The sequence below is a fragment of the Bombyx mandarina genome, chromosome 03 (genome assembly GCF_030267445.1).
Source record: "Bombyx mandarina strain Sakado chromosome 03, ASM3026744v2".
Classification (NCBI taxonomy): Eukaryota; Metazoa; Arthropoda; class Insecta; order Lepidoptera; family Bombycidae; genus Bombyx; species Bombyx mandarina.
Genome location: NC_143210.1, coordinates 10,573,128 through 10,599,684, shown reverse-complemented (window position 1 = coordinate 10,599,684; position 26,557 = coordinate 10,573,128). Strand labels below are relative to the sequence as shown.

At 37.2% G+C, this 26,557-nt stretch overlaps 3 protein-coding genes across 9 annotated transcripts; 2 read left to right on the top strand and 1 right to left on the bottom strand.

Moving 5' to 3' along the window:
• Positions 1-110: 110 nt before the first annotated feature.
• On the top strand, positions 111-5,301 carry LOC114242373 (erlin-2). 5 transcript variants are annotated; one of them, XM_089740099.1, is made up of 7 exons: positions 111-216; positions 1,977-2,094; positions 2,806-2,886; positions 3,303-3,411; positions 3,980-4,131; positions 4,383-4,535; positions 4,622-5,301. In XM_089740099.1, exons 2-7 carry the CDS (start codon positions 1,987-1,989, stop codon positions 4,988-4,990), a joined length of 972 nt encoding a protein of 323 aa, XP_089596225.1. In that variant the 5' UTR covers positions 111-216; positions 1,977-1,986; the 3' UTR covers positions 4,991-5,301. The 5 variants fall into 5 exon arrangements, with proteins under 5 accessions (XP_089596225.1, XP_028029303.2, XP_089596224.1 ...); XM_028173502.2 differs by having other exon boundaries at positions 170-311; XM_089740098.1 differs by lacking the exon at positions 111-216 and adding an exon at positions 311-329.
• On the bottom strand, positions 5,293-6,421 carry eEF1beta (elongation factor 1-beta). Its single transcript, XM_028173504.2, has 3 exons — positions 6,276-6,421; positions 5,872-6,115; positions 5,293-5,699 (listed from the first exon to the last, which is right to left on the bottom strand). Exons 1-3 carry the CDS (start codon positions 6,353-6,355, stop codon positions 5,355-5,357), a joined length of 669 nt encoding a protein of 222 aa, XP_028029305.1. The 5' UTR covers positions 6,356-6,421; the 3' UTR covers positions 5,293-5,354.
• A 3,323-nt stretch (positions 6,422-9,744) lies between these two features.
• ND-75 (NADH dehydrogenase (ubiquinone) 75 kDa subunit) lies at positions 9,745-25,122 on the top strand. Of its 3 annotated transcripts, none has more exons than XM_089740103.1 (14): positions 9,745-9,812; positions 10,123-10,293; positions 10,811-11,142; positions 12,553-12,694; positions 13,001-13,126; positions 13,849-13,944; positions 14,617-14,790; positions 15,586-15,751; positions 16,659-16,810; positions 18,421-18,627; positions 20,160-20,334; positions 21,473-21,635; positions 22,860-23,007; positions 24,333-25,122. In XM_089740103.1, exons 2-14 carry the CDS (start codon positions 10,126-10,128, stop codon positions 24,477-24,479), a joined length of 2,196 nt encoding a protein of 731 aa, XP_089596229.1. In that variant the 5' UTR covers positions 9,745-9,812; positions 10,123-10,125; the 3' UTR covers positions 24,480-25,122. The 3 variants fall into 3 exon arrangements, with proteins under 3 accessions (XP_089596229.1, XP_028029257.2, XP_089596230.1); XM_028173456.2 differs by having other exon boundaries at positions 9,784-9,967; XM_089740104.1 differs by having other exon boundaries at positions 9,785-9,973.
• The last annotated feature ends 1,435 nt before the right edge of the window (positions 25,123-26,557 follow it).

Genomic DNA, 26,557 nt, shown 5'->3' with positions numbered 1-26,557 from the left:
GATTTCGATAGCCATACTCTTGGGTCTTCTGTATAATCTGCCTTAATGTGTTTGTGGTCTATGGTGCTGTATCCTCCTCGAATCCCGGCCTGCTCCGGTGGCTGAAATTCGTCTCCGACGTCTCCGTGCGAGACGATTTGTGAAGACTCTTCGGAATTTTGAGCATTTCAGTCATTAATGTTTAATTTTGCAATGTTTAAAACTATTGCCATTGGTGTAAACTTCTTACTTTCTCTTATTACAGCCATAGAGTAATTTTACCCACTTTTCACAGATTACCGTTTATAGCAATTTTATTGATTTAATGAAATGTCAGTAAAATTTAATTGGTATTACCGTAAAATGGGGCGATTAGGGACAAATTCCAACTTTATGAGCAATTTTAAGGTAGTTGTTAATGTATATAATGCTATATCAGGATCAAAATGATTGAGTCTTGGGGGCATCTTTGTTGTCTAATTTAAAATTATGCAACTAGCATTCCAGTTTAAGCAAAAAATGCAAAAATAGGTGTAATCTCTATTTACCCGAAAATTGCGGTTAATTGGGACGAAATGAGAAATTTCCTAGGGTTGGCACTACTTTTATTTTTATATATAGTTTTAATTTATTCATTTATTTAGTTGCAGCAACAAAGTGATCATCAATAAAAATATTGAAAAACTGACAAAAGTACATGGCAGACATCACCTCAATTATAGGTGCAATCGACAGTGCTGATATTTCTATCTGGGTTAAGAGATTAGGTGTGTCGGTTATTCCATGGATTAATCAGATGAATACCCCCACTCTGAACAAATATTAAATATTTTATTATGTATTACTTAGACATTTTTGTCCACCTTGAGATTTCATTGATCTTGTTACATGTCTCTGCAAAATCGACTTACTTATATTAAATTGCTTATCTATTTCAAATAAAGACTTATTCCCAATTTCGCTTCGAATAAACCAGATTTTTACCAACAAATTTAAAAAATATTGTTATAACTACATAGACAACCCTACAAACATGTACCTATTTATACTTAGGTCGTTTCCATTTCACGTATTCTCATCCCAATTGACTCCTTTTTCGTTGTTATTTGTACCTAAGACGTCCCCAATATCCCCAAAAACAACAGATTTTTACATGTATTTTTATTTAATCAAATACATTAAAACCAATAACAACTGAGACTTTCCTTTAATATATATGATGGTTCAAACACTAAATAACGTTTATAAATCATAGTCGTCTTCTATTATTATCAAATAAATAAAAGAGAGCAAAGTTTCTAGCACTAAAATAATGACCACCACAGGAAGTTAATTTGAAACGCGATTTTTTATAAGTTAGCAGCTATTATCATGCATATTCAGAGTTGTTTTGTGAACTTTCAACATTCTACTATTAAACTACAAAAAATGGAAGATTTTGCAACGAATATAAAACTTATATTGAGCGTCGAAAGATTTTCCCGGTTTTTTCCCGATTCGCCTGTCAATCCCTAATCGCCCCATTTTACCGGTACTTCATTTTCTCGTCTCTTTGTCTCAACCTGAAAATCAATAATTTTTAATATATATGTACTTTAAGGACTTTATCAAATCGAACTTAACTAGATGTATGTCCATCAGAATTTAATGCTATTTAAAAAAGTGTGTACTTTTTCTGTTTTTATTTGTTTAAAATTGCGATCTTGAACGACTTTAATATTTCAATATTTCTTGGTTTTAATTTGGTTGCTATTTATTTACAAAAACGTTTCTTTCATAATCGTATTTTTGTCTCATAAGTATATAGTTTAAAAGATATAGTAAAATAATTAGATCTGACTTTGTTAGCATTACAACGACGGAAAGGCTAAAATAATAACTCAGTTGAACTTGCCACACTCTGTTTAAAATATAGAACTTTTACCATAAAAAATTAAATTAACAACAATTATAAAATAAATGCACTAATTGAAATAATAATTATTAAAACATTACAGATTAATAACTATGGCTGACCAATCTTCTATTTTGGCCATTGTGATTCTGGCTGTAGGAGTCACGGTTCATTTTTCCCTTCATAAAGTAGAAGAAGGACATGTTGGTGTTTATTATCGGGTATGTTGTTCTTGGTTATGGTACATTCTACTTGTTCAGGGCTTCACATGTTTGAAGGGTGGGATAGTGGGTATATAAGACAATTGAAACTGCAACCTCTTAGCTTAAGGTGGGAGGGGTCATTCCAATAGTGATGCCTGTAGGTCCTGATGCCACTTAAGACAATGTGGGTTGTAAGCTTGTCCAAACATGTATATCATGGGATCATGTCTTGCCATAGCAGTTTTTAGTTTTATAGTGCAAAACACATTACAGGAACAGTATGTGCTTTTATGGTAAGGTTTTATGAATAGTGGGGAGTAGCAAGAATCATGTCAGGAATAACCAGAAATGCAACCTGTATTCATCGGCTGCAATAGGTCTCAAAACCTGCTAACCATGCAATTGAGGATGAACATAAATAACTGACATTAATATTTAATAATTTAAATATATGTACTAGATTAATATATTTGTGTAAGATCAAAATTAAATAATGCATATAAGTCGATGAAGGCTACATAATTTAATTTATTCAAAATGCTATGACAAATTTTGTAAATTGAAAATTATTCATTAAAGTAGTTATAAAATAATTCCATTGTACCCAGTGAAAAGGTTAATATTATCACAACCTTTCCAATTGAGTTCCAAATGTCTAGTTAATTATATTATTCGTTATTTAGTCAGGTAAAAATAAATAAGTAAACAGTAGTGCTAATTTTCTTTCAGGGTGGAGCTTTATTACCAGTTACAAGTCAAGCTGGTTTTCACATGATGATACCACTTCTAACATCATACAAAGCCATTCAGGTATGTTTTATAACAAATATTGACTACTGTGAAACTTTTGCAAGTTCTTAATACTACTTCTCATTATTTTTCTATAGGCTGCCACTAATTGTCCACTGATTTCCAATCCTAATGTACCTTGAGTTTAGCGGTATGTTTCCAACTACCACCCATAGTTAACAAGCCAATATGTTTAACTACTAACAGTCTATTTATTTCTGCTGTAAAGAAATTGTATGTTTATTTTTATTATATTCCCAAGGAATGACACTTGTTGATAGTCCATCTGATATTAAGCAGCTATCAGTGCCCATAGACATCATCATGTAAATGCTAGACTAAGACAGACTTATCACACTACACATCTAGCTTCTTTATATTAACTTGGATTTGAGTTCAAGAACAGTAAAAGGTATATTATTTTATTTTTGTTTTAGACAACTTTACAAACCGATGAAGTTAAAAATGTTCCTTGTGGCACAAGTGGTGGGGTGTTGATTTATTTTGAAAGAATCGAGGTAGTCAATAAGCTGGACCCACAAAGCGGTGTGTGTTTTATTTTATGTTATTGTATAGTATAATTATATTAATTATTATGAACTTTTTCTATTTATATGGAAGGAATGAAAAAGCAAAAGGGTTTACTATACATAATGAAAAAAATTAAATACAGACTATAGCTTCTGTTTATAGTTCATTTTTATTGCGTAGACAGTGAAAGAGCTCACTTGGCACCTGGTGTTACCGGAGCCAATAGAGATTACAATCTGAATGCAGCCATCCAATGTGTGGTGCTATAATCATCTATCATCAGGACTAGTATTATAATCAATAATTAGACAAGATTTATATTGAATTTGAAAATTTGATGTATATTAAACAATTATGCCTTCATCTTCATTCTAGAAGTATTTGGGGAATATTTACAAACGTAAAATGAAGCAGGTACCAATATTTCTTTAAAAAGTTGTTACCAGTGTTGGGGGATTGTACGACAGCATAGTTTGATGAGCATCTTTTTCATTAGACCATAACTACTTTTACGTGTAATTTTTTTTTATGAATTCTGTATCAGATAAATTTGTATTTGATGTATTTTATTTATGCATTTCAGTACTAGATATGGTGCGCAACTTCACAGCTGAATATGACAGGACTCTTATTTTCAATAAAGTGCACCATGAACTGAATCAATTCTGTAGTGCCCATACCTTGCACGAGGTATACATTGATTTGTTTGATCAAATCGACGAGAATTTACGGACAGTGAGTTATTTCGGTTTCTCAATATATTCTCAAACTTTGTCTGCATATCTACATATACAAGACACAACACACAAATAAAGGCTGTTCATGAAATATAGATAAATAAAAGTATTCTTTGAATGAATAATACAGTACAAATGTTTTAATTTTGCTTTCAGTATAATGCTTTTGATAGGGAACTTTTGAAATATTAAGTGTTAAATATATCTGTGTACATAGCTTTTATAAGCATTAATTTTCCTCTTTTTTAGGCATTGCAAAAGGATCTTCATGAAATGGCTCCAGGTTTAAGGGTTCAAGCTGTTCGCGTCACAAAACCAAAAATCCCAGAATCAATCAGGAAAAATTACGAACTTATGGAAGCTGAGAAATCTAAACTACTTATTGCAGCCCAACATCAGAAAGTAATTGTGTTGATCTTGAATACTTTCTATTGCAGTAAGAATGGTGCCGTTTAATGAATATATATTTAACCATAATTTAATTGCAGGTTGTTGAAAAAGAAGCAGAGACAGCAAGGCGCAAGGCTATAATTGAAGCAGAAAAAGAGGCCCATGTAGCAAAAATACAATATGAACAAAAAATAATGGAGAAGGAATCTCTACAGAAAATTGAACTCATTGAAGACAGTATTCACAAGGCCAAACAACAGACAAAGGCAGAAGCTGACTTTTACCATCTCAAAAAACAGGCTGAAGCTAATAAACTTCTTCTGACGCGGGAATATTTGGAGTTGAAGAAATATGAAGCGCTCTCCAACAATAATAAGATTTACTTTGGAAGTGATATACCCAACATGTTCTTACAAGCAAATGTTGGTGAAAGTGTTCCCATCTTAAAAGGTGTAAAAGTTGAGTGAACTTCACCTTTTTTGTCAAGATAAAAAATATACTTGCATTTTGTATATCTTGCACACATACAAAAGTAGATCTTTGTATGGTATATTAATCTTAATTGCTGTTGTATAATAAATAATTGTAGTTTCAAGAAGCAGTCATATCATATATCACTGTTTCTTGTTTGAATTAAAGAATATTAAAAGATGTAAACAACATTTGTATCAAGTGTTGAGACATAAAATTGATATTCATTTTAAAATTTTGACTGATGTTTTCATAGTTGGATGTAAGTAATTACTTTTTATGTAATAAAATAACTGTCTGCTGTAAATGTGATTTAATTGAAAAAGTTGCACTTATAAATATATTACATGTTATGGCTGTTTAGATTTTGTTAAATGCAGCAATGTCAACAGATTGTACAAAATCTTCAAATTCTTGAATTTTTTCTGTCAGCAAATCAACAGAAACTTTGTCGTCCTCGATGACACACATAATTTGCAGTTTATTTATGCCATACCCAACAGGCACAAGTTTGGAGGCTCCCCAGAGAAGGCCTTCCATTTCAATAGTGCGTACTTGGTTTTCCATTTCCTTCATATCGGTTTCATCATCCCATGGCTTGACATCAAGGAGAATAGAGGACTTGGCAATGAGGGCTGGTTTCTTAGACTTCTTGTCAGCATATGCTTTCAAACGTTCTTCTCGAATTCGTTCAGCTTCTGCATCCTGCATATTAATAATGACATTTACAATTTATGATTATATGTCCGAATTTACAATTGGCCATTGGTTATTAAAGATTATTTATTGTAATTGAGTTAACTAAGTTTTCTAACAATTGACAAGATGAAATATCCCTCATTGAGTTAAAATCACTGTTAGTAGTAGTATTACAAACCTCTTCCTCGTCACCAGAACCAAATAGATCAACGTCGTCGTCATCGTCGTCTTTCGCTGCTGGGGCGGGAGCCGTGGGTTTAGCACCGGCGGTCAATGGGCTGGTGCCCTGAGACCAAGTTTTGCGTTCAGCCGGAGTGTATGAAGCAATTTGATTATACCATCGTAGTACGTGGGGAAGGTTAGCGGCCGGCGCCTTGCCAACTTGCTCAAATACTTGAACATCAGCTTGAGAAGGAGTGTATCTAAATAAAAAAAGATTGGCTAAGAGTTCTTATTGATAGTATTATAATAATATAAAATGTGAATTTTAATTTTAAACATATGATTAAAGTGATGAGGTTATAGATGAAGTTGACGTGGTGCGCTTTGTAAAATTGCAATAAATCACTTAAATGCTTATACCCAGACACGTAGCTTTTCTCAGCTAAATATTGGTTCAAGTCATTGAGACCCTGGGCGGTTTTAACGTCTCCTACAGCCATAGTTTCTTTTAGTGTAGCAACTTTTTTCTAGATAACCACACGGCTGGGTGAGAAAATGAGTAAGAGAGAGAAAAATTATGATTGACAGCTGACAGTGACATTGTTTTTTTTTAAGGGAATTTTTGACCTGGTAACTACGATCTTTAAGGCGTCTTAATGTTAATTTATATTATTCTTTTTATGAAAAATGATAATATGGAGTGAAATAAAATGAAATAAAGATGATTAATTTGAGACATTAATCAACTGGGATGAAATTAAATGAAATGAGATGAGATGATATGGGATGAAATATGATCTCAGTAAGATGATCATTTACTGAGATTTTTTTCAGTGGACTTTTTGGAGGATCCCGAGAACTTACATCCAGCAGTTTTGTTTCATTTTCCTGCATTTGTGCACTTTCACAGATATTAAACGCTTCATAAACCACCGTTATTATATATAAAACAATCATACAACTTCATTCCTCTCGCGTTCCCGCCAAAAATTCCACATTTATTTAAGTTATAAATATAATTATAGATTAAATAATAATATATTTAAAAAAAAAATATTATATCATTTCCTGGTATTTCAATTCTCGTTTACACCTGCATTTAGTTTAGTCTATTCAGTTGCCTTATGATTAGGCGAGGCAACGTTTTAGAAATATTAAACAACCTTAGTTGCTGCTGTATAGATTTCAAACTCACTTCTCACACAGCCCACTGAGTTTCTCGTCGGATCTTCGTGCGTCGTCGTCTCGTGAGTTGCGATTCTGATCCGGTAGTATATTTTGCGAACCAATGCTCTTGTTAGCACTAGTATTAGGAAATTCTCTCAGATTAAATCCATGAGCTCACCTACCCATCCGCGATGGGTTGGAATAGTCTTTTAGGCTAGGAGCGAACAAATAACTAACAAACGTTATAAAAAAAGCAAATGAACATTGCTAACGGATTGATGGCATCCATATCTATGCCAAAGGTCTAAAATCCAAGCCATTACATTAAAATGAGACTTGGACAGACTTGGATTTCTATCCAGAGTCCACAGCATAGACCTTAGGTTTCCTACTTCAGTGGTCCACAGACGGACTCTCAAATAATTAAGTGTAAAGATGGGTTAATACCGATATTTATCAATATTAGCGAATACTAATATATTCATGATGTAATATTATAATACCTTAACGAATACGTGAATATCCTGATATCTTAATATACTTCGATAAAACGGGTAAACGAGTTAAACTTAATACGGTATTCGTGAAATAAGTTAATGATTATTAATACACTTAATACAGTATTCGTACCGTATTAATTTTAACTCGTTTATCCGTTTTATCGAAGTATATTAAGATATCAGGATATTCACGTATTAGTTAAGGTATTATATTATATACAAAAATGAAATGCTGTTAGTCTCGCTAAAACTCGAGAACGGCTGGACCGATTTGGCTAATTTTGGTCTTGAATTGTTTGTGGAAGTCCAGAGAAGGCTTAAAAGTTAAAATAAATATGAAAATGCTCGGAATGAAATAAAAATAACAATTTTGTTTTTCCTTTGATAACCCCCGGCGGACGGATTCCTTTTGTTTGTTTTAAGTTTATTTTATACAAAAGCTTAGGTCTTTTATTTATCGATTGAGGCACTACGAAGTCTGCCGGTCAGCTAGTTAATAATATAAATAGTATATTGTATCTAGGAATTTGACTTCACACTAAATATTTTACAAGTACAGTCAAAATCTGTTATAACGACATCAAAGGGACTACTCATATTCAGTCGTAAAAACCGATAGTCGTAACAACCGGTGATGTTTAATGTGTATCGTGCAAGTACAAACAAATCGATAGGGAATTATTGGAAAAATATATTTACATAATATGCGATTTTTATTCAATATTAATTTGTTTTCTTTTTCTTTGCGACATTTTGAAAGTTTCACAAATAACTCCACAAAGTTTTGGTGCGTCTTGTGTATAGATAAGTAACAAACTAACTGAAGAGATATGAAGAAGCGGGCTTTGACTACCGCATGCACGTGTTTTGTTTCTAAGAATTAGAAAAGACCCTACACTAAACTAAATCCTATTGTTTTCTTTCCTGATTTTAAAAAATTGTGGATACCTATTCAAATTGTTTACAATACAGCTTAGCCGGTCGTTCTAACAGATCTAATTCTCTGAAATATTAGTTAAATGTGGTCGTTTTATGAGGTATGTCGTTATTACCAATGTCGTATAAAGCAATATTTTTAATAAGGCGGTCATATGGCATTCAGCCGGGACCTTTGTTCTAGGTTATTATAACCGGCATGTTGTATTAAACGATGTCGCAGTAAACGGTTTTGACTGTAATATTATGTACATTAAAATTAATATTATTATTAAATCAGAATTTGGTCAACATTGTACATTAATATAAACAACAAGTTAGTAATATTATTTATTTCTTATTGGTGCATAAAAATATCAGCTTTTTTACTTTTTCTACCGAAAGCCTGTTACGTCGATCAGAAATATGTTTAGAAATTTTGAAAAATTTTTTTGAATTTTTTTTTTAAAAATCCTCTCACATGGTACTGTGGTGGCTAGTGGGTACACCACCTCTATAATATTATAATCCACGAACCGTTTGTTTAGAAAGTCATTTCGATTCAAATCAAACTTCATAAAAAAAAATCAAACTTTTATTTAAATTTTGAGAAGTCCGTAGAAGATAATTAAATACCACCGCAAAAATATATTGTCATCATAATTTATTACGTAAAAACACTTAATTTAGTTGTGGCAGTATTACACATTGTGTAAAAAAATTTTTATTTATGAAATTGGTAAACAATGTCAACTACCGTACCTCCTTTCGTTTTTCAAATCATCGTTTTAAAACCAACTAATTCAAAGGAAACAGAAAATAAAATTAAAATAATGAAAATAAAGCTCACCGATTTTATTCCAATAAATGTAAAAATGCACTATTTTGCCTTGAGTAGAATCTTTAGTCGAATCAAGAAATGAAGGTTCAAACATTAAAAAGTAATGCATTTAAAAATTCCCACTAGCATCTTTGACATGTAAAAAGTTGAATTAAAAAATAGTCCTTATACTCATAACGATATGTACTTATTTTCATTGCTCAATATGCAAACATGTAGTTTTCTCACTTACTCTTAGCGCATGCAGTATTGTTATGAATGTGATAGACAGATATCCGCGAGACACGTACGGCGTATGCCAGTATATTTTCGAGTGATAGATACAACCCGACCGATGTGAGTTGGCTAATATTATGAATAGAGGAATACGGAATATTAGCATATCAGAATTCGACGGATTACCGATACACGAATACAAGCTGTATTACGAATATCATAATGAATACTAATATATCGGTCTCACCCTTAATTATGTGTATTACCTATGGACTTGACAGATGACAGCTGTCAGATTACTTTCCTGACACACAAAAGGTGCAAAATACTGACAAAATATTTTAAAACATAATTTTTGTCGAAATTAAATACAACTATTAGAAAAAAATAAGTCAGCTATTCCATGTTGTAAAATTATTACTTCGAAAAGGAATAAACTGACATACTTGCTTGATAACTGAATACAGAACTAGGTTAGGGTTCGTACTTATGTAACAAATATTAAATTATCGTATTTACAAAATGTTTATCTAACACCTTGCATAGTGCATTAGCAAGTTCCCGACATTTTAACCTAGACTGGGTTCATTATTCAAATGTTTTGAAAGTGTTTTGATGTTCGATGTAGAAAATGCTGCGCCAGCCTCTGTCTCGGGCGCTCGCGCTGACGTCTCCAGTGCGGGCGGCACCACTAACAGCTCGTCGTTTTGCTGATCAAGTGCAAGCTCAACCAGAGAAAGTAGAAGTCTTTATTGACGACCAACCAGTTCATGTAGTACCAGGCACAACTGTTCTTCAGGTTTGCATTCAGATATTATATATCTTAGGATTAACCTTCACATATTTTAGTAAGTACGCAAGCGAAAAATATTAGTTCAAAATGGATTTCATTCTTTAACAACTATTTTAGTACCTAACTGCATATTTGTGCAAAAAATTAGTATAACTTAAGCATATAATGCAAGCAGTTTACATAATTTCAAATACAATGAATGTGCTTAAAACCTTCCATTAATTCCAATAATTATTCTGCTGTGCAGGAATCATGAGTTTTGGTCTGATAGTTGTTATCCCAATGCAACTAAGTTTTGAACTTATTAAATTTTATTATAGCAATTTTTGAATATGAGTGTCATTATTTATATTATGATGTAAATGGGCAGTATACAATTCTCCTCACAGCTGATTCAGCTATAAAAATAAATAGCTATAGATATCAGAGAACCATATTGAAGAATCAGTCGATTATAAAATTAAATATATATGTTATTGTAAGTCATCAAAGCTAAGAAAATAATGAAATATGTTTCTTCCAGGCTGCAGCTCAAGTTGGAGTGGAAATTCCTAGATTCTGCTACCATGAACGCTTAGCAGTTGCTGGCAATTGTCGCATGTGTCTTGTTGAAGTTGAGAAATCTCCTAAACCAGTTGCTGCATGTGCAATGCCTGTTATGAAGGGTATGCGAGTGAAGACCAATTCTGATCTCACAAGGAAGGCGCGTGAAGGTGTTATGGAGTTCCTCCTAGTAAACCACCCTCTTGACTGTCCTATATGTGATCAGGGTGGTGAATGTGATTTACAGGATCAGTCCATGGCCTTTGGATCTGACAAAAGCCGCTTCACTGATATCCATTTCTCAGGAAAGAGGTATGTACAATTATAGCTGATTAATTAACAATAATTTCATAAAAATGACAAAGTAAATATTATGATGGTTAAGTTTGGGAGTGAATGAATTTCTTGTTATTTACAAAATAATTGCACAAGCATTGACAGAGTAGAATTTATTTTTTTAACCAAATAAGAAGAGAGGTATTTTTGAATTTTTGCTGTATTTGTATAAGGTAAAAAATTATTATTTTATTTATTATTATTTTATAAACATTAAGATATTAAAATTCTCTTAATTGAGTTGTAAATACAATATTATGTCACATAACACTCAATTACACTTCTTTATTTACCATTTGACCTCCTGAGAAGAAATCTGAGTGCCATTCAGCATGATTTTGACTTTTAATCGACTTTGGTGTGACATTTAGGGTTTCAGTTCAGTTGTATGGTGCCATTTCAAAGGTAAGGTTATACATAAGGTTCATGTAAAATTTGTAAACCCACAAATCAAACCAACTTTAAGCAGTTTTGGAGAAAATTCAGGCCTTTTGAGTCTAGCTGAGCAGCAATATATTCCATACCAAAGTGATTATTTATAATGGTACAGATCGACTTGTGAGACACAGAAAGTTTGGCGGTTATCTCTCTCAAACTTCAATGAGGATTTTCAGTCACTATTTTCTTCACTTTTGCGTTGTTTACTAACATTTAGTAATGTTAACTTCAGTTGCAGACGTTGATGGCTTTTGAGAGAAATACAAAATTTTCATCATATCTCGGCCGCTTTTGAATGTTTTGTACTACCCATAACCATGTGTTTTTTCCATTTATCATAAGCCTTCTGTAACATTTTCAGTGACTCAGAACATGAAATTCCATTGGCGATGCAAAGCTTAAGATAAACTCAATCTTTGATGTTTTTGTTTTAACGGCCGTCTGGTGTAGTGGTAAGTGACATGGTCACTACACAAGGGGGTCGCGGGTTCGAATCCCGCCAAGGGAAGATATTTGTATGATAAATATAAATGTCTTTTCCAGGGTTATGGATGTATATTAAATATATGTATGTGTATAATAAAAATCTTACATTTATTTCCGTTATCTGGTACCTGTAACACAAGTTCTCTACGAACTTACCACGGGACCAGTTAACGTGGCGTGATTGTTAGTAAATATTTATATTATATTTATTTATTTGTTCATTATGAAATTGGCAATACAGACCAGATATGATATGATTAAAAAAACCACTGTACTTAATAACAGCTGCAACTCAAACATCGAGTCAAATTGGAAAATCATTGTGCCAATGTAACATCAATAAAAAATAAAAAAAAACAATAAAAAATGGTTTGAAACAAACCAATAGTCATGTAATTCATTCTAGACACCATGTAATTAATTCCCGTTAGTTTTTTGACTGAATGTATAATTTTTTTACAGAGCTGTTGAAGATAAGGATGTAGGTCCATTGATCAAGACCATAATGACACGTTGCATTCATTGCACCAGGTGCATTCGTTTTGCATCTGAAGTCGCCGGGGTTGATGATTTTGGTACAACAGGACGTGGAACTGATATGCAGGTGATTAAATATTTCTAGCATCATAAATAGCTTGAAAGATTTATGGCGCCCACTCATTATTAGGTGGGCCGTATTGCAGTTTGACTTCGAAGGTAAAAAAAAATTTGAGAAGTTCTCCATGTGCCAATAAAGTTCATGTCAAAATCAAAGCTAGCTGAAATGAGTAAACTAGAAATTGACAGAAAGTATATAATGCATAATATTCATGTTATCGTTTCATTGAGACACATGGCCCTTCGAGCTTATTTGCTTATATAGCTTAAGTAGTTGTATTATTTCACCATGGCAAACCTTTTTTTGCCTTAGGTTGGCACGTATGTTGAGAAAATGTTTCTCTCAGAGCTGTCCGGGAACATAATTGACCTGTGTCCTGTTGGAGCTCTCACCTCCAAACCTTATAGCTTTGCTGCAAGACCTTGGGAAACCAGAAGAGTGAGTAACTATATTGAAATACATATTATGATACAATGAATTTTCATGTTTGTGTGTAATTTTTGTGATGGGGCATATATGATCTGATAGATTGAAAATTTATATTTAAATGTTATTTAATAACCTTGAAAAACTTCATTATACAGATCAAGTTAATAAAAGTGTGTTTAAAGAGAGAAAAGTGTGTTTTGAAGTCGTCGTGGCTTAAAGGATAAGACGTCCGGTGCATTCGTATTTAGCGATGCACCGGTGTTCGAATCCCAGGTGGGTACCAATTTTTCTAATGAAATACGTACTCAACAAATGTTCACGAATCACGACTGACTTCCACGCTTAAGGGATAACATCGTGTAATAAAAATCAAACCCGCAAGATTATAATTTGCGTAATTACTGGTGGTAGGACCTCTTGTGAGTCCGCGCGGGTAGGTACCACCACCCTGCCTATTTCTGACGTGAAGCAGTAATGCGTTTCGGTTTGAAGGGTGGGGCAGCCGTTGTAACTATACTTGAGACCTTAGAACTTATATCTCAAGGTGGGTGGCGCATTTACGTCGTAGATGTCTATGGTTTCCAATAACTTAACACCAAGTGGGCTGTGAGCTCGTCCACCCATCTAAGCAATAAAAAAAAAGAATCAAATTCAAACGTAAAGGCATCTTTTAAACTCTTTAAATATCATTTAATAGCTAATATTTGTTGTAATTAAAATACTTTCCACAGGTAGACTCCGTAGACGTCTTAGATCCGCTGGGAAGCAATATTGTCGTCGCTACACGAACGAATGAAGTTCTGCGGATCCTCCCGCGTACAAATGAGGTAAGAATAATTTTGAATTCACAATACTTTGTCTATAGATAATAAAAATGTAAACATTAAATGCCTTCAAAAATTAAAAATGTGGTAAGGCTCATGAGTCAAACGAGTGATTTCATAAGTTAAACAGTTAGTGGACTCCATCAATAGGAATATGAATTTTGTTTATAACACTTAATAGATCAATTGCCTTGGCGCAATGGCTGTTTTATCTAAAATTTAAAAGCATTAGTGCTTCATGGCAGAAATGACAGGATAGTAGTACTAAAGCAGGCAAGCTCATAAGAAATGTATATAACATATCTTACAGCCGACAATGTCAAACATTTGCAACTTTTATTTCAAAACTAGCTGAGCCGGCAGACTTCGTAGTGCCTCAATCGATAAATAAAGGACCTAAGCTTTTGTATAAAATAAACTTAAAACAAACAAAAGGAATGCGTCCGACGGGGGACACATCAAAGAAAAAACAAACTTGTTATTTTTATTTAATTCCGAGCATTTTCATATTTCTATCATCTACCTTTTAAACCTTCTCTGGACTTCCACAAATAATTCAAGACCAAAAATAGCCAAATCGGTCCAGCCGTTCTCGAGTTTTAGCGAGACTAACGAACAGCAATTAATTTTTATATATATAGATAATGTTGTTGAAAGTGATATAATGCCTTGTAGGAGATAAACGAGGAATGGCTGGCAGACAAGTCTAGGTTCGCGTGTGACGGTCTGAAGAGACAGCGTCTGGTGAGTCCGATGCTGGTGGACAGCCGCGGGAACCTGACGCCCGTGGACTGGGAGGACGCCATTGTCGCCACCGCCCGCGCGCTCCGGGACTGCCCGCCTGACAAGGTACACTTACATTGTCATCATTACACTGGGTCACTAGACTGTGAACACTTCCCATTATTTTTAATACGTTTTTATTAGCTTCAGACGTATGTATGTTAGTATGTAACGGAATCATTGAACATGATTTTGAACCCCTTCAAAACATCGGATTAACTCGAAATTTGGTATACTTATTAAGGACCGATGACAATTTAATACTAAAAATTGAAAAAAATAATTAAAAAATGAAAAATAAATAATAGCTTAAAAAAACTAACAAAATACGCATTTCTAGATAATCCAACTAAAAAATTTAAAATAAATTTTAATAAGTTTGAATTAAAAATAGTGAGCCGACTTAACCTAATAGGTGTATGGCTCTAATAAAGAATAAATAATAAAAAAATAAAAATTTAAAATAGTGTAAGAAAAAATTATTTTATTCTAAAAAAAGCCGACAGATGTTGTTCTGCATACAAAAAATTAATGAAATGAATTCATACAAAAAAATTCATTCAAGTCGGTCCAGCCGTTTAGGAGGAGTTCAGTGACATACACACATATATGTGGGATTGCGGTGCATAATAAAATTTGTTAGATTTTATTTAATTGTCAGCTCACAAAAATTTACGTCTCTTTTTTTTTGGTCTTAATAATTCTGTCATATACTTCATGCGCCATCTGTCATCTGTCAGGTCGGTGTGGCTAATGGTTACATCTAATTATTCCCACATATATGTGGTTTATGTTGTGCAAAATCGATATTTGCTTTAAAGGGTTTGCATTATATTGTGATAGAATTAATAATGTTAACAGCTCCTGGCAGTAGCTGGGGACCTTGCGGACGCGGAATCTCTTGTGGCCCTCAAGGATCTCGTCAACAAACTGGGCTCCGAAAATACGTGCACCGAGCAGTACTTCCCGCTAGAGGGCGCCGGCATCGACCTCCGATCCTCGTACTTGCTCAACACGAAGATTGCCAGTAACCAATCAAATTATATTTTGAATTAGCGACCCGCCCTCGCTTGGCTTCGGAAACATTAAATTTTATTATTGATTGCTGAGTCCCGCGTTGTTACCCGCGGTTATTGTCGTATCGCGAGTGACGCCTCGGGGCGAAGCTAGTCTAAAAAAGTAGCCTAAGTTATATCATCAGCTGCCTATCAGTGAAAGTCTCGTCAAAATTGGTCCAGCCATTCCAGAGATTAGCCGGAACAAACAAAAATTGTAAAATATGTTATTTTGGTGTATGTACCGTATACATGTTTTTTTTTTTTTTTAATTGCTTAGATTGGTGGACGAGCTCACAATCCACCTGGTGTTAAGTGGTTACTGGAGCCCATAGACATCCACAACGTAAATGCGCCACCCACCTTGAGATATAAGTTCTAAGGTCTCAAGTAAATTACAACGGCTGCCCTACCCTTCAAACCGAAACGCATTACTGCTTCACGGCTGAAATAGGCAGGGTGGTGGTACCCACCCGCGCGGACTTACAAAAGGTCCTACCACCAGTATACATATTCATATCTTCTTCTATATCGTTCCCTCACTACAGAGGATCGCGACTACATGTGACGTGCTTCCACTGTGCTCGATCGTGGGTGGCATGGACCGCATGGTACAGACTACCACCAAGTGCTTCTCTTGCTAGATCTGACCATCTGGCTGGTGTTCTGCCCACATATTTAACATATTCATAATATAATGCATGTAGTAAAAAGCGGTTATTTCAACATTACAAACAGACACTCCAATTTTATTTACATGTTTTCGCATTTAGCATTACCGTAATAAATTCCTATGCTCTAAACAGCTATCATAAACTGTAGAGATGTAGAGATGGACTTAGCTTGGTCTCTCATTGCTAACGCGGATGCTGCTTGCAGACGTGGAGGATGCTGATTTTGTGCTTCTGATCGGAACCAACGTACGCTTCGAGGCGCCGCTCCTGAACGCGCGGATCCGCAAATCCTTCATTCACAAGGAGACGGACGTCGCACTCGTCGGACCCAAGGTCGACCTCACTTATGAGTACATGGTTAGTTTCTTACTTCTGATTTCATTATATTTTATAAATTCTTCAAACGAGGCTTGTGGAGAGTATTAAACGGTAAGCAGCGGCTTGGCTCTGCCCCTGGCATTGCTGACGTCCATGAGCGACGGTAAACACTCACCATCAGGTAGGCCGTATGCTCGTCTGACTATACGGCAATAAAAAAAAAGTAAATAGGATATTACATATATACTAATACTAGCTAATCCGACAGACTTCGTAGTGCCTCAATCGAGAAATAAAAGATCTAAACTTTTGTATAAAATAACCTTAAAAGAAACAAAAGGAATCCGTCCGAGGTAAGTAGTCCGAGGTAGACACATCAAAGGATAAACCAAATTGTTATTTTTATTAAATTCCGAAGATTTTCATATATATCTACCTTTTAAACCTTCTCTGGACTTCCACAAAGAGTTCAACCAAAATTAGTCTAATCGGTCCAGCCGTTCTCGAGTTTTAGCGAGACTAACGAACAGCAAATTCATTTTTATATATACTAATATATAAATCTACAGTGGTTTTTACGAATGTTCCGTTATATTTACTAAACCATGCATCCATATGACTTGAAACTTGGTATCCATGTAGGAAATGTACTTAATGGATAGGCTAATATTTATATGAGTGTTGGACTCCCTACACCAGTTGCGGGGGCGTTAGTGATGATAATCTTTGTGGGAGTGAGAAATAATAATGTTAATTTTAAATGCCCAGCAAAGCGGTCGGGTACAGCTAGTCTTAAATAAAACTATATAATTAGAAACCGTAGATTCCTTAGCTTCAATATTTGGTTTCCGGGTGTTTTGTTAGTGGCGCCCTACCAATGTGGCATCATTCAAATTTGTTCGGTCTTTAACATGAATTGCTAATAATAACATAACACAAAAAAAACAACGTAGGTCTGGTCCGTAAGTTCAATGTCGCTCAGCGTGCTATAGGAAAGTGTATGCTCGGAGTTTTTTTGATGAATCGAGTCAGAGACGAGGAAATTCGTCAAAGAACCAAAATAACCGACATAGCCCTAAAGATTAGTAAGTTGAAGTGGCAATAGACCGGACGTACGTGTCGCAGAACCGATGACTGATGGAGAAGACGCGTTCTGGACTGGAGACCACGTACGTGTAAGCGCGGCGTCGGGCGTGCCCTTCCCGGTGGACCGATGACTTGCGGCGATATGGTGGGAAAGATGCAGAAAGCAGAGGATCGCTCATTGTGGCCGACTATGGGAGAGGCCTACATCCAGCAGTGGAGAGATACAGGCTGGTGATGAATAATAACACTGGCTAATTTTGTTTTTTTATGATTGAAGTATTACTGGTGGCCCGGAGGCCTTTCTAGTATCACCAGGACAGGTGGGCGAGCAAGGCTTAGCCAGGAGGGGTGGGATTTGCTAACAGCTACCCGTAACGCCTCCGAAGAAGACCTAATAACTCAAGAGTAGCTGCTTCGCGAATGAATCTACTACCGGAATCGGGACCCGCTGAGAAGACCCTGCGAGAAACTCAGCGGGCTGATGCATGGGACTCCGTCATTTAGAGCCTCTTATTTTCTGGTAATAACTAATTGTATTTTTTTTGTTTTTTTGGTACGCTCAGCACGCTGGTGATTCGGCTTCCATAGTGAAGGATCTGGCCACCGGCACCAGCTCGCACGCGGTGGCCAGGCGGCTGGAGCAAGCCAAGCGTCCCGTCGTCATACTGGGCGCCGAGCAGCTGCGCGGGCCCGAGGGAGCCGCGCTGCTCGCCTACACGCAGCAGCTCGCTCTCAAGCTGCACGACAAGCTCGCCGATAAGAGCTGGAAGGCACGCTCTCAATTAATCTGTATAGAATATAACTTATTTTTAAAGTGAAACTTTTATTACATCGTCTCAAACTTTTTCGTCTGTGTGTTGCATGTCGCGTGACGGTCGGCCGCGGAGTAGGGATAAAGTGAAAGGGGCTCGTCAGAGCAGCCAAGGCCAATATGGCGGCGCCTATAGTTCGCAGCAGCCGACCGTGTAGTGTATAGACTATTACTCATTTGTGCCAGTGATCCACGCTATTTTGTTTGTTTTTGTCAGTGTCTAATGTAAATGTTCTTTGTCAGAGCTAAATGTCTATAATGTGAAAAAAAGTTTCACTTTTATCGTGGTTTCATAAAACCACACAATCCTTTTTTATTTTTAAGGGATTTTTCACCTAATGATTTGATAACTAAGACCTTTAAGTCATGTTTTATTTTAATTTATATTCTTAATTTTATGAAAAATTATAATATGGAGTGAAATGAAATGAAGATGACTAATTTGAGACATTAATCAACTGGGATGTAATTAAATGAAATGAGATAAGATGATGTGTGATGAAATATAATCTCAGTAAAATGGTGGTGATTTACTTAGATTTTTTTAGTGGACTTTTTGGAGGATCCCGAGAAGCTACGTCCAGCAGCTTTGTTTCATTTTCCCACATTTGTGCACTTTTACAGATATTGAACAGTTAATAAACCACCCTTATTATACATTTGAACCTGAAGAAACATTAAATAGACAAAATAAAACAAATCACACAACTTCGCTCCTCGCGTCTCCGCCAAAAAGTCCGAATATAACGTATCCGAAATAAACTGTACAGATTATACGCATTAAGTCGACGTGCTATACGTTAGATGGCGCGTCCAGCAGTGTTTAGTCCGTAATTATATGAAAAAGAAAATTAACAAATACTTAGTTCTATTTGAGGGTTTTTTTTTTGTATTGCTTAGCTGGGTGGACTAACTCAAAGTCCACCTGATGTTAAGTGGTTACCGGAGCCCATAGACATATACAACATAAATGCCGTCACCCACCTTGATATAATAGTTCTTAAGGTCTCAGTTTTTGCAGTACAACGGCTGCCCCACCCTTTAAACCGAAACGCATTACTGCTTCACGGCAGGCATAGGCAGGGTGGTGGTACCTACCCGTGCGGACAAGAGGTCCTACCACCAGAAAAATTCACGCTTATACTCATTTTGACAGGCGTGTCATAAATCCTATTTTTTTTTGTTGCTTAGATGGGTGGACGAGCTCACACTTATATCTCAAGGTGGGTGGTGCATTTACGTTGTAGCTGTCTATGGGCTCCAGAAACCACTTAACACCAGGTGGGCTGTGAGCTCGTCCACCCATCTAAGCAATAAAAAAAAAACAGTCTTTACTCCTGAAGAAACACTAAATAGACAAAATAAAACAAATCACACAACTTCACTTCTCGCGCTCCCGCCAAAAAGTCCATGAAATGTATTGAAATTACCGAGGTAGTTAATTAAACCGTCGTTTGGACAGTCGTTGTATAGCATAACGTTATTTTCCAGGTGTTGAACGTGCTCCAGCGCACGGCATCGCAAGTGGCGGCGCTGGACATCGGGTACAAGCCGGGCGTGGGCGGCGCGCTGCAGGGCGGGCCCCGCGTGGTGTACCTGCTGGGCGCCGACAGCGGAGTCGTCACGCGGGAGGCCTTGCCTAAAGACGCCTTTGTTATATACCAAGGTAAGGCCGATGTCTATTTTTATTTATTTTTTATTGCTTATATGGATAAACGAGCTCACAGCCCACCTGGTGTTAAGTGGTTACTGGAACCCATAGACATCTACAGGGTAAATGCGCCACCCACTTTGAGATATGAGGTCTAAGATCTAGTATAGTTACATCGGCTGCCCCACCCTACAAACCGAAACGCATTATTGCTTCACGACAGAAATAGGCAGGGTGGTGGAACCTACCCGTGCCGACTGACAAGAGGTCCTACCACCAGTAATTGATTTTTATTACATGATGTTATTCTTTTACCGTGAAAGTCAATTGTTTGTGATCATTTGTTGAGTACGTATTTCATTAGAAAAAAATGGTACTAGCCCGCCAGATTCGTACACCGGTGCTTCGTTAGATACGAATACACCGGACGTCTTATCCTTTAGGCCACGACGACTTGAAAAAATATCCATATTTCTAACCGCAAAACAAAACCGGACCGGTCATCGTTCTCCTACCGGTCATCGTTCTCGTCGAACCCGTCACTTGCGACGAAGGGCTCGGCGAGTAAATTAACCTTCAGACACAGCTCACTGAGTATCTCGCCGGATCTTCTCAGTGGGTCGCGTTTCCGATCCGGTGGTAGATTCTGCGAAGCACGGTTCTTGTTACGGTCCGTGCTAGCAACGTCATCAGGTGTGAGTCCTATGAGCTCACCTACTAGCTCGGTGACGCTGATATGGTCTCTCTAGACCATCAGCTTAGGTAGGAAAAAAAAAGCAGTAGAAATAGGAAGATTGATGGTATTTAATTGTGCAGGCTAATGATAGTGTTCTTCGGCGCGCACTGTGTGGTACCGTAGGTTTGGTGGAGTCGGAGTGGTGGATCTCGATGGGATTTAGTCGGTAGTCGGTTGTGCGGGACGGGTCCTGCGTGGTAGGCGCCGCGCAGCGCCTCGCTCGCCTTTCTCAAGGCGTAGTCTCCTGGTAGGAATTGGAAGAACAGGAGGACTTTGGTCTTCTTCTTCTCCCTCTTCTTCTCTGGAGGCGCCGGAGTCCGACATAACCCGGTCTGTTACCCCTCTCGACCGGATATCAGTAAACGAATTCCCCAGCGTTAAAAAAAAGGGCTAATGATAGTGTTGCTATGGTTGCAGGTCACCACGGCGACGTGGGCGCGCAGATCGCGGACGTGGTGCTGCCCGGCGCCGCCTACACGGAGAAGCGCGCCACCTACGTCAACGCGGAGGGCCGCGCGCAGCAGACGCTCCTCGCCGTGTCGCCGCCCGGGAAAGCCAGGGACGACTGGAAGATCATTCGGTACCGTAGATTAGGGGGGAAGCGGGGACCCTCTCCAAATCCAATACAAATTTTTAATGGTTTTTCTTAGGGTAATAATACCAATAAGATTTGATCCAGAAAGGGCAAATTCGCCGCGAAACGTTTGTGAGATACTATAGTAGAATTATTTTGTCCGTGCAGTTTGGGTCATAAAACATAGCCCGGCTAGGGCGGTGAGCATGTTGCGCGGGCGCAACGCCATTATCGATAAAAACAAATGAGTAATCGGCTACTCCTTTGTTTTGTATCAAAACGACAGAATTTATTCAAAATAATATTTGAACGTGTTGTTATCAACAATGTGTTAAATTTTTTCACTGAAATAAGAATAAATCCCGAAAAGTTACAAAGTGTTAATTTCTGCCGTTATCGTTAATTTGCTGCGGCGACATGTGGTGTAAGCGTTCGATTAGTGATTCTTTCTTTCATTTTTATCACTAACCCACAAAATGACTAAACTAAATACACTATCGATAACGCTTATCGACAACAATAATGCGCATCACTATGCCCGTCCATAAGGCTCGTGAGTGGAAGAGAGAGCGAAATTTCTCGCTTCACCGCTCCGATTTTTTATGACCCAAACTGCACGGACAAAATAATTCTACTATAGGCGCTAATACATCGCGCCCGCAAGCATCGCGCGATATTCAAAATACGCGTGCGCTACGTCATACTCTCTCTAATATACTGGTCGAATGAATTTTGTACATATTATAGGCAGTGTGTCGATGATATTCTTTGTTGAAATTTCGTGATTTCTGAAACTTTTATATAATGGTTATAGAAAAATACCATTTATATATTTTTTTGTATAGCATGCATTGTAAATCAATACGAAATCAGCTGACACGTCAATGTATTTTGTGTGACTTTGATAAGTTTGTTATGTTTAGAAACTAATATTGTTTCTCGTTTTGTGTCGATTTAGCATATTAAAATTATCCAAGCATTGTTTACACGCTTCATGATAATGTGAAGGAATACCAATGAAGCTTGGATCTATGTCCAATAGGGGACGGCCGATGATGATTAATTTATTTATATTGCCCTTGTAGGCAGGCGAGCATACGGCCTGATCATCTTCGCCCATAGACTTCAGCAATGCTAGGGGCAAAGCCAAGCCGCCGCTTACCTCTTAATACTGCCCACGGGCCTCGTTTCCCTCGTTTGTCCTGTAATGTAAGTGTTGTGACGCGACAGGGCGCTGTCGGAGGTGGTGGGCGAGCGGCTCCCGTACGACAACCTGGACGAGGTCCGCGCGCGCATGAGCGAGATCAGCCCCGCGCTCGTCGCCTACGGAGACGTGCAGGACAACAACTACTTCGCGCAGGCGACGGCTCTGGCACAGGTATGTAACTATATTGAGACCTTAGAACTTATATCTCAAGGTGGGTGGCGCATTTACGTTGTAGATTTCTATGGGCTCTAGTAACCAGTTAACACCAGGTGGGCTGTGATGAGATGGGTGGACGACACCCATCTAAGCAATTTAAAAAAAAAAGTATCGTAATACACTCCCGGACACATCTGTCGATTTACCTAGTGTTGTAAGTTTTGACGGTTCCTAGCTAAAAACAAACGTTAGGTAGAGCAATAAGTTTTTATGCAGTTTTGAAGATGATGATGCTTTTTAAAATTTCAAATTTAGAATTATGAAAAAGAAAAAAAGAAAATTCGAGTCTGCTCATTGTTTTCAACGAGAGTTGGGGTTGACCTAACCTAACGTTTATTTTTTGCTAGGGACCGTCAAAACTTAAAACACTAGGTGGGCCAATTGATGTGTCCGAGAGTGTATTACAACTCTCGATAAGGGAACTATTGTGATAATTTCAACGAGCAATTTCTTCTTAAAACGAGGCTCGTGAAGAGTACTTAACGGTAGACAGCGGCTTGGCTCTGCCCGTGGCATTACTGAAGTCTATGGGCGACGGTAACCACCATCAGGTGGGTCGTAAGCTCGTCTGCCTACAAGTGCAATAAATTTTTTTATTATAAGCTCACATTGTTGCCATTACTAAAAACAAGCAAATGCGTTCCAGTTCGAACCTTCGACCCGTGTCTCGGGGGAGTTGTGGTATGCACTTTTGTGGCGTCAAGTAACCATTTAACCCCAAGTCAGTTTGTAGTCGTCGTGGCCTAACGGATAAGACGTCCGGTGCATTCGTGTTGAAGCGATGCACCGGTGTTCGAATCCCACAGGCGGGTACCAATTTTTCTAATGAAATACGTACTCAACAAATGTTCACGATTGACTTCCACGGTGAAGGAATAACATCGTGTAATAAAAATGAAACCCGCAAAATTATAATTTGCGTAATTACTGGTGGTAGGACCTCTTCTGAGTCCGCGCGTGTAGGTACCACCACCCTGCCTATTTCTGCCGTGAAGCAGTAATGCGTTTCGGTTTGAAGGGTGGGGCAGACGTTGTAACTATACTTGAGACCTTAGAATTATTCTCAAGGTGGGTGGCGCATCTACGTTGTGGATGTCTATGGGCTCCAGTAACCACTTAACACCAGGTGGGCTGTGAGCTCGTCCACTCATCTAAGCAATAAAAAAATTTTAAAAAGTCACCTGTGAGTTGGTCCGCCCTGATTAAAAAAAAATGTTCTGGTTTTGTACCTGGTATCTATAACGTAATATGGATGGCATAAAAATATATAAATTTCACAGAGCCTTCAGAAACCCCTGTCTGGTAAAGTAGATGTGAAACTGAAGCAACTCGAAGACTACTTCATGACGGACCCGATAAGTCGCGCTTCGCCAACAATGGCCAAATGCATCCAAGCCGTGATCAAACAAAAACAATCGCCTTATTAATCGACATAGACAATGAGGTCCGGTAATAAATTCACTTTGTAATAGAAAAGAAAATTACCATGCATTTGTGTGTAGTACAACTTTGTAACGTAGCGTTTTAAGAGCAGCAATAAATGATTATGTTAAAATTAGTCCATCGACGGCTTTCATTTATTTATTATCTGTGATTTTTTTTCTGGACCTTGTGAGATTAAAAAATATTTCCTGGCAACTTTCATTGGAATTTGTGTTCAAAATTTGTTTTTTTATTTTGTTTAATACGGTTCGGAAATTTCCACTGAACATCGAATTCCAATACAAGTTGTATTCATCTTAGGATAATAAATTTATATAATGTCTTTCTGCAATCATTTTTACGAAAGAAATACTACAGAATGCACATAGCGTAGTCCTAATGAAAAAAGCATAGACAAAATCTGATGAAACATTACTAACTTTTGTCTATGGTAAATAAAAAATATAGCTGCACTTGTATTTAACGATTTCGCGCTATTTATTTTTAAATAAGTGTAGATGTTCAAATCATGTTATTCTATCTAACGGAATGCACTCTGGTCTGTGTTACATCTGAATGTGAACGAAGACATATTTGTAAATAGTAATCACGTAGTATAAAATAAACTTGTAGTATAATGATTGTTGAGATTGTAGTTTTATTTCTTCCTTGATTTTTTTATGTGTAAAGTTTAGTTTTCGAAAGGATTTACTATAGATTCCACGGGTTGCCCGATACTTCCCTAAGATAATCAATAAAGTCTTAATCGTATTTTAATCACGGTTATATTTTCTTACAAACAGGCAAGATTTCATCGTAGTATAAATATCCGCAAGGATTGGATAAGCCTGTGTTAGCTTTCAAGACGATTTTTCACTTAAACTAGGAGAAAGAGAATTAACGATATTTGGCTGGCTGAACTAATTTTTATTATCATTTTGATGGTTGGCCGAGGTCACAGCCCACCTGGTGTTAAGTGGTTACTGGAGCACATAGACATCTACTACGTAAATGCGCCACTCGTCATGAGATATGACTTCTAAGGTCTCAGTATAGTTACAACGGCTGCACCACCCTTCAAACCGAAACGCATTACTGCTTCACGGCAGAAATAGGCGGGGTGGTGGTACCTACCCGTGCGGACTCACAAGAGGTCCTATCACCTGTAAGTTAGATGTAAACGATTTTTCACTCAAATTATGAGCAAGACAATTGAGGATTTGTGGCTAGTTGAACTGGGTGTAAAATAATAGTCTAGTTATGCGAGTGTAAGGACTTTTGCATATTTTAATTAATTTACAGACGGACTAAACAAGAGTTATTCAGTGGTCCCAAAATTAATGAATACAATGGTAATATAATGTTTTACTGTTCTACACATAAATTCGATCCGAAATGGGCAATTATGGTTGTATAAAATCAACCAGCGCTATGTGGAGTGGCGATTTGAGTGGGCTAAACGGGCACGCGTACAAACTAAGACGTTGTAGTCCAAATGATAAGACACCCGGTATATTTTGAATTGAAGCAGTCACGAGTTTCGGTTTTAAAAGAATGCCACAACTGATTTACACTACAACTGAAACTTCGACTTACTTAGAACTACGTTCCTGTCTACTTAGAGAATGATAATAGAATTTTGAAGGCTGTCACAGTCTGAGAAATTGAATTGATAATTTGTCATCGCACCATCACTCAACGGAGCGAAGTTTTTTTAACTTACCACTAACCACTTAACATCAGCCCACCTGGTGTTAAGTGGTTACTGGAGCCCATAGACATCCACAACGTAAATGCGCCACCCTCCTTGACATATAAGTTCTAAGGTCTCAAGTATAGTTACAACGGCTGCCCCACCCTTCAAACCGAAACGCATTACTGCTTCACGGCAGAAATAGGCAGGGTGGTGTTACCTACCCGCGCGGACTCACAAGAGGTCCTACCACCAGTAAATTCCTTCTACTTGGGACTGGTGCATACATTGCAATCTGTTTCGCGAGACGCACCACTAGTTTCCGAATCGCTTGGTAGGTATTGGCCGCCTGTGATCCTAAAATTCAGGTCGTATACTCATATATGGCAC

Bases quoted from the DNA above. Each gene is read 5' to 3' on its own strand.
- LOC114242373 (XM_089740099.1), top strand. From the start codon at position 1,987: ATGGCTGACCAATCTTCTATTTTGGCCATTGTGATTCTGGCTGTAGGA. The intron at 3,412-3,979 runs GTGTGTGTTTTA...TATGCATTTCAG, and splicing joins TAAGCTGGACCCACAAAGCG to TACTAGATATGGTGCGCAAC. The intron at 4,132-4,382 runs GTGAGTTATTTC...CCTCTTTTTTAG, and splicing joins TCGACGAGAATTTACGGACA to GCATTGCAAAAGGATCTTCA.
- eEF1beta (XM_028173504.2), bottom strand. From the start codon at position 6,355: ATGGCTGTAGGAGACGTTAAAACCGCCCAGGGTCTCAATGACTTGAAC. The intron at 6,116-6,275 runs GTATAAGCATTT...TTTTTTATTTAG, and splicing joins GAGAAAAGCTACGTGTCTGG to ATACACTCCTTCTCAAGCTG. The intron at 5,700-5,871 runs GTTTGTAATACT...ATTAATATGCAG, and splicing joins GTTCTGGTGACGAGGAAGAG to GATGCAGAAGCTGAACGAAT.
- ND-75 (XM_089740103.1), top strand. From the start codon at position 10,126: ATGCTGCGCCAGCCTCTGTCTCGGGCGCTCGCGCTGACGTCTCCAGTG. The intron at 10,294-10,810 runs GTTTGCATTCAG...TGTTTCTTCCAG, and splicing joins CAGGCACAACTGTTCTTCAG to GCTGCAGCTCAAGTTGGAGT. The intron at 16,811-18,420 runs GTTAGTTTCTTA...TGGTACGCTCAG, and splicing joins ACCTCACTTATGAGTACATG to CACGCTGGTGATTCGGCTTC.